This window comes from Physcomitrium patens, chromosome 24 (genome assembly GCF_059467195.1).
Source record: "Physcomitrium patens ecotype Gransden chromosome 24, ASM5946719v1, whole genome shotgun sequence".
Classification (NCBI taxonomy): Eukaryota; Viridiplantae; Streptophyta; class Bryopsida; order Funariales; family Funariaceae; genus Physcomitrium; species Physcomitrium patens.
Window position 1 is genome coordinate 1042959 of NC_143433.1, and position 12366 is coordinate 1055324.

At 32.7% G+C, this 12366-nt stretch overlaps 1 protein-coding gene across 3 annotated transcripts; it reads right to left on the reverse strand.

The window, feature by feature from the left end:
• Nucleotides 1-7092: 7092 nt before the first annotated feature.
• LOC112276906 (uncharacterized) lies at nucleotides 7093-10885 on the reverse strand. 3 transcript variants are annotated; one of them, XM_024508714.3, is made up of 10 exons: nucleotides 10286-10636; nucleotides 9695-10013; nucleotides 9434-9562; nucleotides 9174-9303; nucleotides 8924-9044; nucleotides 8682-8763; nucleotides 8490-8543; nucleotides 8111-8149; nucleotides 7862-7964; nucleotides 7093-7734 (listed from the first exon to the last, which is right to left on the reverse strand). In XM_024508714.3, exons 2-10 carry the CDS (start codon nucleotides 9965-9967, stop codon nucleotides 7577-7579), a joined length of 1089 nt encoding a protein of 362 aa, XP_024364482.1. In that variant the 5' UTR covers nucleotides 9968-10013; nucleotides 10286-10636; the 3' UTR covers nucleotides 7093-7576. The 3 variants fall into 3 exon arrangements, with proteins under 3 accessions (XP_024364482.1, XP_024364481.1, XP_024364480.1); XM_024508713.2 differs by having other exon boundaries at nucleotides 10254-10393; XM_024508712.3 differs by having other exon boundaries at nucleotides 9695-10885.
• Between the last annotated feature and the right edge of the window lie 1481 nt (nucleotides 10886-12366).

The following is a 12366-nucleotide window of genomic DNA, read 5'->3' on the forward strand; positions in this document are numbered from 1 at the left end:
AAAAAAATTTAGATATAATTCTCATAGAGACACCCTATTGTTTTTTCTAATGCAAATAAGACTTATGTACATATTTAGGCTTCAGGTAGTAGAATAGAAGCTGACTCTTGTTATTAAATAAGAGACTATACCATCTTATTCCTTCCTTCATTAGAGTCAAAGAAAGGATTTCTAAGTTGATCCAGTTGAGAATGAGAAAAGTAGCAACCTTATTGGATGTAATCAATTAGATGGAAGAATATTGACAAGGTGCGATAGGCTCTTTAGCTTAAAGATGGATAAAGCGGTCCACTGAAATCAATTGTGATGCTCTTTGGCCTTCTTTTTGTTGTTATGTAATGGACCATGGTTGATCTTTTGCCTCAAGATTGGAGGTGTATTCTCAAGAAGGGCCTTACATTGGCCTTTTTCTTTTATAAACCTTCTCTTAGTTATTCCACTTAAATTTTGAGATAATTTTGGATTCTTTGTTAGTATAGTGGTTTCTAGATCTTATTATATCTTGACTCAATGGACCCGTATAGTGCACCTTTTTTGCCAATGAGCTTGAGAAGTATACCTAAATAGTAAGATTTTGACCATCAATAATAGATCGAGATAGAAGAGTTGTTTCAAGATTAGTCAACATCCATGGACAAGGAACATTACTATATTTGGATGTCATATATGGGAGCAATTGGTTATTCCTTAATTAATAGAATCACTTTGTTCTCTATTATTGTGTAGTAATATGAGTATATAGTAAAAAATAAAAATATAGATGTTATTATAGAAGAGCCTAATAGAAAGTTGTGGTAAAAAAATAAGAATAAATGATAGGAAGATAATAAAAAATTTAGTCTTAATACTATCTTTTAGAGAAGAGGCTTCTATTTTCTTTGTATGAGCATAAAATACCTCAAATTAAAATAAATGATATAAGTAATTGATATAGATATGTTTAGGAAGGAGTTATCAATAGGTTTAAGTAAAAATTACCTCAAATTATTAAATATTGATATTTCAAGAAGACAAGTTGTCAACCTGGGTCGAAATCAGATCCCAATGTACAAAACTGTATACCTATGGCAACTTTGGAATCTTTTAGTAGATAGAAGAGTGGAATTTAAAAGAAAACTAGTAAGGAGATTTTTGAGCATTGGTTTTATGTCAATTAAGTTAATATTTAGTTTTTGAAAGATTTTCAAAATTAGTAATTATTTTTGGTTAGATTAGATTTTAAAAAATAAAATTATATTTACAAAATTGAGGATTTCTTGAGTTTTATGGTGTTTGTACAAGTAAATTTTTAGGCAATGTATTGATGTTCTAGTAATTAATATGTGTAAAGATTTTGAAGTCAATTAAATAATAAAATCAAAGTTAGTAAAGATTTTTGTGGATCAAGGTCTCAAAAATAAGAATTTGAGGATTAGTGAGTATTTTTTTTAAAGATATTTAGTAATTTATTATTTGGATTGAAGTAAATTTTTTTTGTATAGAGACTAGATTTGATTTTCTATAGTTTAAATATATTTTGGAGGTAATTCAATGGTTCAAGAAGGAGATAATTGCACTAGAAGTTCAACATTCAAATTAGAGTAGGAGGCCGGCCAACACATGAGCAGAATTTAGCATTGATCTTCTATTTGGTAAGTTCGATCTTTTTCAAATTTTGTGTGCTTATTTCTAACTTAATTATTGAAAGGTGAGTAAAATTTTAAGTAAGATCAATGGTATAATTGATAGATATTGAGGTTCTAAATTTTTCCAAGGTTAGATTAATTTGATTAAGATTTGATTTAGGATTTAAGAATTGGTTAGGATTTAGGATTTTTTTAGGATTTAGTTAGGATTTGACTTAGGATTTAAGTATGGACTATTAGGATTTTAACTAGAATTAAAGTAAGACTTGGTTGGAATTTATTTACGATATATTTTAGATTTTATTTTAATACTTCTTTTTAATTTTTTTAGGATTTCTTCATGCTTCTTTTGTAATTTCTTTGAAATTTCTTTGGATTGAATAAAGCATGATTAGCATTGTTAAGATTTAATTGGAATTATTTAAGATTCTATTAGAATTAAAATCTTATTGTTGTAATAGTCCTTCTATCTTCTACAGCTAGGTGCTCGATGCATTCTCAAGCAAGGCTTCATGTAATATAATAGTGTATTATCTTTCTATGCCTTTTTGTCTTTGCACTCCTTTATTAGATGCTTTGTATTCAAACAAAATCTCCATCTTATAGGTAAGTTATACTAATCTATTGTAATTTTTGATACTTTTTTGATAAATATATTAGTAATTAAAAGCAATGTATGTCATGCAATGCTTACTTTGATGGCTATATAAAAACATTCATCTATTACAACTACATTATGTAAATTGCTTCCAAGTATCATCCTAAGTTTCCTCACAATCTGTGAAGTCACCTTCATAAATTCACCTAAGATCTCTTTTAACATTATTCAAGTAAGAATTCTAAGCACTTTTAGGCAACTTGAATTGAAGCTAAAGGTCCAAGTCTATATTATGCAAGTTCTTGACCGTAATTAATAGAAGGTGAGTATAAGCAACTTCTGAATCATGTTGATATGTTAATTAAGGATTTAGAAAAATCCTTTACTTAGATCATATCCTAATATAATTAATGCACCCACTTATTCTTTCAATGCAACAATCCATTTAGGTAGAGTTTAAAAAGTTTTCTTACCTCTAACAAAGTATACCACCATTATGTGTTTCAACAGGTACTTTGATTCTTATTTCACTACATCTTAATTCACTTGTATCACCATTACCGTATTATAGAGAAAAAAATCCGTGCAGCTATGGATATATTCTAGGAGAAGAGTTTCACCTATTGATGAAATCATTGAAAGGATTTCAGCAAACTTATCTATATTAGTGACCGCTGTCAAGGTAGAGAGAATTTGCCTCAAGAAAGTACTAGGCTCCCGACTCTCACTAATTGCTCAATCAAGCTTCAAAATAAGGGAATCCCTAAGTTTATATATAAAATTTTCCTTTTTGGAGCAATTACACCAAATACATAAGCCTCAAGTAACCAACAACATCCAAAATATGATAAAATCCTCTAAAACCTTGTATATCCTTGTGTAGAAATTACGTGCAATTTTCTTTATATCTCACAAACTAAGCATTTAAATGCCACAAAGTTTGTATGTATAGTTTTTTAACACAATTATCTACCTTCTCCAAAAGGTTTGAGTCAAAAATTCTTCCAGAAATTCAAGATATGGCTCCAACCATTACTATGAACAAAATCACTTACTTACTTACTACCTTTGATATAGATGCATTGACTTCAACCCTCTATAACTTCTTCATCCAAACTCCAAATTTATTAAACAATATATGAAAAATATAGTTAAATAAGTGCTCTCTCCAACCATAGTCACCGATCTTTTGATGCTCTCCGTAAACGTATGTAATTTCCCAAAGAGTGACAATAGGTATGAAATTGACACCTTAACTTTGAGCGCCAATAATTCCTTCTTAAAAACTCCAAATCACACAAAATTTGCATCCAATTGGTACCCAAAACCCTAAACTTGCTAAACCTAGCCTTCAAAGCTCAAATGACTTCGAAAGAGAAACCCTAATCCCTAATAAGGCCTCAGGTAGCCTCCTTGAAGCGCATTGGACATGGCCTTCGACCAATAAGAATGAAGATTCCCATTCTTTGCCTTCATTCAACCATGCCTTGCTTTCATCCCTCCCAATAAGCCTCCTACTAGTTAAAAATTTCTTTTTTAGGCTCTAATCTCTTCTCAAGGCTTCATATTAAACATTTAGGTCCTATAATTTTTTTAAATGCTATAATCAAAAAAGATAAAACTCAAAATAAAGTTTCTTAAATCCACTCTCTTTAAATTAATCTATTAACTATTCTAACATATACCAAGACTTATGAACATATTATATGTTCTAACTATTTTTACATACTATAAGCATTTATATTACAACACTATAACTACTAACTCCAATTTGATTGCATTATTATTTTTTATTATTCTATAGTAGTCTTTATTAGCTTTTGAAGTAGATGGTTCAACTAAGGCTTCTACTAACTTAGCATGTATTGAATCCACATAGACAAAGTATCTTCCATTAATAAGAACACAAAGAAAACTAACTATATCTTAACTTTAATCCTAATTTACTAAATTAATTTTCTTTCCTACCCTATTTATTGTTGGATTACAACTATTAAAAAAGATTTTGTAATATATTATATATCAAATACACATGACTATTAATAGATTAGAACTAAAGCATATTTAAGTGCTATAGATTTACTATCTATTTTAGAAATCTGCAACCACAATGAGCTAGGCCCTCTTGAGCTTCATAACGCTTTTTTTTTTCTTCATATCTATATTATTTCCAAATTGAGTATTTGTTTGAAAAAGTAGAATAAACCTTGTATTATGATAGTAGTAACTTTTTACAATTACATATCTTACAACAAAAATAATATAAATGTCAAACCATATTTTTAACAATTATAATCATAATATGTACTAATTCTTTGTGCATAAGAAAATAATATATTTTTTTAGAAATTTCATGATATTCATCATAAAATATTTTAATAATTAATACAAAACATGCAAATTTATATATTCTTTGATGTAATAATTAAAATTATTTACATGTGATTTTTGTGCAGATAATATTTTTTAAAATTATATATCTATAAAATTAATAATAGTAATAATTTTATAAAAATAAAAAAAATTATATTATTTTATTTTTTATATTTATATTTATATATTTTTTTTAATAACAAAGACCTTTATTATTTAAATAACATGTTGAATTTTTTTAATGATATATGATAAAATAAAATATAATAATAAACCTTTTATAAATAGTATAATTAAGAATTGAATATATATATATATATATATATATATATATATATATACTAAAAATAAATAATAAAAAATAAATAAACAAAATTATTTAATAAATAAATAAATAAATAATTTTAAAAAAAAAATTGAAAATAAAACAAGGATAAAGATATAACTACAAAAATCTCATAGTTTTATTTTGTAATGTATTAAACCTTGTATACAAAGAATGTACAATCTTACAAATTTTTTTTGTAAATTTTTTTATATTATATTTTATAATCTATACCACATATTTTAAAATATGTGCAAATAAATATAAAAGAATATCAAATGAATCTATTATTTTACTAAATTTATCCACCTATCTTAAGAATCATGAAATAAAATGAGCTCATAATTATATCTTTACTATTGGATCTCCAATCAATGAAAACCAACCACATTCATTATGGTTATCATATCCTTCAACATAGGTGGGTTGATTTAGTAAAAGCATAGGTCTATTTAACATTCTCTTATATATATATATATATATATATATATACACATTTATTATACATATTTTTTGGTAAATATTATTTTTAATATTGTTTTTATAAATATATCAAATTTTTTGTATATAAAATAATCTTAAGTCAAATTATTTTTTAATAAATTTTATTATATATATATATATATATATATATATATATATATATTTATAATTTTTTATATTTTTATATTTTTACTTTAAATAACTTTATTTATATTTTGAAATAATAGGTTCTAATATTTAATAAAAAATTATTAATAAATTTATTAATTATTTGTATTTTATAAGTATATCTTTGTATTCTTTTCTTTTACTAATTTAAAATTTTATTAATCAATTAATCATGTTTTAAGATATGTTTTAAATATTTATTGCTATTCATAATTTTGAACTAGATTTTAAAATAAAAATGCACCACAATATAATTTTTTAAATATAAAGCAATGCAAAAGTTTAAAAATAGTTTGATCAAAATTTTATATCTATTTTAAAACTTAATGTTAATTATTTTTTACCTTATCAATCAAAGTTATAATTTGATAATTTAATATTATATAAAAAGTTTACATGAATTAATCTAATGTATCTCATTGCTATATAATATTTTTTTAATAAAATAGAATATTAGCACTATTATTTTAAAATAAAATTTTAATTGATTATATGAAAAAAAAAATACTAAAACATGAAAAAATTGCAATTTATATTAAAAGAATTTTTAGGTGGACACCTCTTTATATTGCATAGACATTCATATTAAAAGAATTTTTAGTTAGACACCTCTTTATATTGCATAAACATTCATGTGTAATTTCTTTAATTTATTAAGATCTTAATACTAGAAATACACACTACAATCATCTACTTGGTCTTTGAAATCAATTGATCTTATGTGATTGATGAACTTAGATGTATGTTCTTTGAGATAGAAAATAAATTTAAAAATTATATAGTTACTTTGCACAAATGACTAGAAATACACACTTTGGACCCTTTTCTCAGTTTTCCTCACCATACACACCTTCAACCCTCTCAATCATTTTGTCCACACCATTCTTCCTTCTTCATTAGCATCCCCTTTTTGCCCCACTTATCACTCATTTTTTCTTACTTACACTCCTAACATTTTGTTTTTATCCTTCTTCTATTTCTTACTCAAACTTTCTTAAACAAAACTTTCAATCCCTCAATTTTAATTGTTTGTTTTATGTTATTTTGGATAAATATAAAAATATACATAGGATGTTGCTAATGCCACCATAATTTTTGCCACTACCACCATAAGGTGCTATCAACCACATGTCATCATAGTTCTTGCTAATGCCACCACAAGTTGCCCTAAAATTGCATTGCATATCACAACATATTTTATAAAATACCACAATACACATTAAAAAAAAAAAAAAAAAAATGTACACTTCATCCATTGTGGTGTGTTAGCAATATTTAGTAAAGTGCACAATCATTTTATATAATTTCACATCATTTTTTTCAACTTAAAAAATTACAGTGTTTACCTATCTATTTTTATATGTTATCTTTTATTAAATGTGTTTCTTTTACGTTATTAAAATACATTTTCAGTTGTGCAAATTAAGAAAAAAAAAAAAAAAAAAAAACACCAGCATCACCATTGTAATACCAACAAAGATAGTAACATACATTTCAAAAATAAAAAATACAAAGATGACTCCAGAAAAAAAAAAATCATGTTTATTCCAAAGAAAGCACTAGGCATCATGTGGTTGGAATCTACTCTCAGAAATTAATATCTAATGAAGATTTTAGCATGTACAGACAATTGCATTTACAAGTTACAATAATTTCTTTGGGATGGAGATACCCATTGAGACTAGCAATGAATCTCTTACTATGGGGAAGGGGAATTCACGTTGAGCCCACCTCATGAAAGACACCCATTGGAAATAGCCTTCAGATATTTGGGTCTTCTCCGCCACTCCAACCAACACTCAGTCTGAGGAAGCTCAAGTACACAGACACGGGAGGTGGAAGAACATGAAATCCTAATCCAAGCCTAATTCTGGTACTAGCCATGGTAGATGAAACCCTAAATCTAAGGGTGCCGAGCGGGGTTTGAAAGACCGAGAAACTGGTGTCGTTATGGAGAGTCGGGGCAGGATGGAGATGCCTGAATTGCACACACCCAATTGCAAACTACTTCACTGCTACCTCAGATTCGCTCTCATCCCGAGCTCCTGATTTCGGGGGCAACGAGTAGACAGACCTGCGGCCCGCGTTCTGCCTGGAGTACTCTCGCCAGCGCCGGGATGCTGCTGCAGTTTTCGCTGCCCGCTCTCGAGCTCCCATGTCATCTGCACAATAAACACACCGCAGCAATGATGCAGCGTTACACGATAAAAGGGTGGCAATGGAATTGACAACAGTGACAGGAAGATTAAAAGTGGATTGCATCTCAACCATGCTAGATGTCGAATATACCTGGTTTAAAATCACCATCGCCTCCAGGATTAGTCCACCCTTGCCACCATGCTCCAGGGGCGTCTTTACCATTCTCCTTCATCATTCGAATCCGAGCGCGTTCCTGCCAATCCAGATATACAAATTAAAATGTCATGCTAGAAAGATCCTCATATCTGCCCAATGCAAATAAGCGCAATCTTTCTCCATGCACCAAGTGGTCTTAATTCCCAGTTTTAATCAAGTGGTGCCGGTGTATGTGGTGCATACCAATGCCTTCGCTTGCCGCTTCTCCCATCTCCAACTTGCCTGTAAGGTCCAATTCGTTGCCCAAGCAAAAAGTTCACCAAGGCAGTTATTCACGTTATGCGGGAGCGCTATGGAGCAAGTAAAATATAAAGAGAGGCGAGACTTACGAAAGTCTGATTCGAAAAGAGCTATGGAACCTCCCTTGCGTCATCCCCTAAGTCTCTCAACAGTATTGCCAAACTCTAATTCGACACAAGCCTAGGAGTGAGTTTGGATGTGTAGTGTAGGTACTCGTTTAATCTCTTCACGAGTTAACAACCCTTCAACAAGACAGTATACACCGACGACTTTGAAAACTCAACAACTTAATTGACATAGTGAAATTGATGTAAACTAGCACCTGAGCAAAGACGTCCGGTGACTGGGAGCCCATGCCTGCCAGCATCATACCTACCTGAACACGTACACCACAAACGAACCAAAATGATCATTTCTCATGTCGCTGAAATCACGATCCCTCTTACACAGCCGCGGTGTATCCGATGAGGTGCATTCCGAACAAAAATAGTAAAGACGAGAGTAGTGTGCTCACATTGACACGCTCAATCCTCCTCATCTCATCCTCAAGAAGCGTCAACTGAGCAGCTGTCACCCAGTGGATGCAATCAACAGGGCTGCCAAAATAGAGAACTCTGGTCAGATATGCTCCAGTTGTGGCACGCGAAACGTCTGACCTTCCTCAGGCTTGCCTTCAAACTACTGTATCTCCCACAGCGTTCAAACAATGATAATAATCAACACTACATATGAGATGGTTGCTAAACCTCCTGTTACCATGTTTCGATAGCTTCTTGTGTCAATCGAGGATTTCCTGATTGGCAGCGCACCCTTGCTCTGCCATATTCTTCCTCAATTTCAAAAGTGCCAGGCGCCACATTACCACAGTTCTTACAACCTGCACAGATATTTACGCTCTCTTCAGATTTTAAGCATTTTTTTCTTTTCTTTCCTCATCAACACTTGAAAGACTCTATGATAAAGCAATAAGAACATCGATCTCCCAAAACTAACAGATTATGCTTACCAATGCAACTAAACTCGTCAACAAACGTGTGGTCACGTTCTTGCTTGGGGTTCAAAAAAGGATTTACAAATGTCAATGTGTACCCATTAATTTCGTCATAAACCATCCGCTGGTCTGGATCGCTGAGCACCTAAACACCAAAATCTCACGCCAATTAAATAAATTACATAAAAAAAATCCTCGCCATTCATATCATGTTTCAGTGCAGCTAATGCATCGGCAATCTGCCGCCACAGTTAATAGAAAATTGCGACCCATACCTCGTAAATTTCATTTACTAACATACAGAAATCAGTGGAATCCGGACTATTGCCGCTGAGATCTGGGTGGCACGCCTTCATGCAAGAATAATACGCCTTCTTGATCTCCTCCTGTGTGGCGTCGGGCGTCTGCAATAAAACATACAGTTCTAGCTTGAGGTAAGAGAAGCCACTTTAAGTATTCGACACTTGGTGTCGGTGTGAGTTATGAAAACGAAGCAGCACTAAAATATTTTCAGGAAAAGGGTGAGCGAGTCTTACTAAGCCAAGCACGGAATAGAAGTCCTCGGCAATGGCCTCTCCGTTGAGGTCCACATCACCGTCTCCACCCAACCTGGCGCGAGTTTCCACAGATTTCCTACACAGTGGTTCATCCTTGATACCGAATAAATGGCGAACACCCTGGGATTTGAATCGGGAAGGCAATCCAACATGCGTGCAAAGCCAAGATTTGCTCCTATTGCTATGCTCCGATGCTAACGCAGGCGTCAGGGACACGGACGGCAGAGACCGAGTGCCTTGACAAGCTGCCATATCTATATTTCCGGTTATGTCAGCAAATTTAACTTGCAAATTTTCCCTGCAAACGCTACAACAGGATTTAATGCCAAAGGAATTGGTTCGGCGTGGGATTGTTGAAACAGATTCAGCTAGTTTCTTGAAGCATCCGGGCAGGGAAAAGCACTAGAAAGCAAAATTGAGTTCCAAGGCTGAGGAAGCTTAAGAGTTCAAGCTGAAATAGAAGGTGTACACTGATCTAGACTCAGGCTGCTAGATGTTTGACAATATAGACCATAGTTCGCAAAAAATGTGGCTCAACCTGAAGCGCAACCTGAATCAACCTAGACTTACGTCCGATTTTGCTTATTCGTTACTCTCCAATGCCGATTCTCCAACCTTCTAAATAAAATCCACACTTCTAACCGCTCAGGTTAGGGGGGAAACTACCAAACCCAAGATTCCCAACCAAGGAGCAACCACCATCAGCTAATCCACCGAACGCTCGCATTTGTGCTCTTAGTGAAGTAATTGTGGAAACATGTTTACAGAGACCCAGCACGATCACACGAAAGAATACAAGTTCTACAAACAGGACCAGCTTCCGACGATTGTCATTAGGCGCGTTGCTATGTTTGCATGCTCGCCGTTCCTAGGGCTGGGTTGAGGAAGCCAAAAAACTAACTGCCTGTGGCGATTAGAGCCACAGATAAAGGTGAAGTGCAGCTGAATCTGAAGCGGTTGCATCTGGAAGGCTGAGATTAACGTGACAAATTAGTGTTGCAGAAAATATCTAGAGTTCTCGTCTCGACATCAATCAGGTTTCGATGCAACTGTCCACCGAATCGGATTGGAAGTCTTCCTTTTCTCCCTTTACTTTCTGCAACTAATGAAAACAGAGTAAGTTGCTCTGAAAAATCTTAGGCTTCCACTGAATTTGGCAAGTCCGGCCGTAGTGTGAGAGGGATCTCTCATCTGAGTTCACGGATGGTTCCGCTTTCTGGATCTGCCGTTGCAGGCTGGCAACCAATGAGAGCGGGAGTCTGCAAGCATGCCGAGAGTAAGACATGGCGAATCCACGGAGATGGATAGAGCTTGTGCTGTCCAACCAGGAAACAGAAGCAACCCGGGGAATACAAATGGCAGCGCGTGACGAATGCCCTTCGAGAGCGTGCTTGGAAAGCTGTGGCGAAGAAGAATCCCCTGGTTCGAAAAGCGACCATGGCCAGAATCCTGCAACAAAAACGAATTCGGAGACGGTAACGAACAACACCAAGTCCTGAAGAGTGAACATGAAGTGGGCGACATGTGGTGGCCACGGGCCCCCACGCGATAACAGAATTACGTGCACAAGCTGGAGGAGGTGCCCTACGGGCGCACCACGGATGGCAAGCTTCCAGAACCCGTTCACACTGCCAAGGCACTTCAACTGACCTACCTACTCACCTTCGGGACTTCAAATCTTCCCCGTTCACACTTGGTATCGAGAGTTTTGGACTGGGTCATTGCCACGAGAGATGCCACGTCACCGAACATTGCTGACACATCTTTCTGTCTCCGATTTCCCGCCAACTGTTGCGATGCTTACCGTGCCGACGTGTACGTCGACACTCGTGGATATTTGCAATTGCCACGAGTTCGCCTTATGAAGGGGAAAAAGTTAAAGTTTAAAGTTTAAAGTGAAGCTTGAAGTTTATAAATCTGAATTTTGTCAAACATTAATGATGTAGAGTTAGTAATTGAAACATTTACTTTAACAAATATATTCTAACCGAATGGAAGGTCACTTGAGTTTTTGTTGTAGTCTTTGGGCCAACAATTGAAAAGCCATTCTTTTTAATGTGTTTGCATTAATATTCATAATATTAAGCCCATCTTGATTTATAGATCTTCTTATAAATATTTCACAGTTTAGTCACGTAGCAAGAATATTTTATAGAGACATTATTTTTTGTGATAGTTGCAAAACTAAAATTCTAAAACTGATTATTACTGATAATATATTCTCTTTACTGCTTGTATTCTAAATATTAAATTTTTATCCAACAGGTAATGTATAATATGTTGAAATAAAAAAAATATATAGATAAATTAATAGATTCTAACAACTTTATAAAATCATTGGAGTCTATAATGAGATTGTGGTGTAATTTCAACACACAATCCAATTACTATTATTTTCTATGGTAGACAAATCTTTAGTAATATTCCCAAAAGGTCCTAAATGAGCTTTTAACATATTTTAAAAAGTTTTAACTAACATTCCAAAGTAATAATCTAAATTTCACTTAAAAATATTTTGATGTAAGGTAGAAGATAAAATATAAAATATATATATATATATATATATATATATATATAGCATCACAATTTTCATAAAATAAGTTCAAAGACTTGTACATGTCCATTGAATCATAAAATTAATACTGTAAATC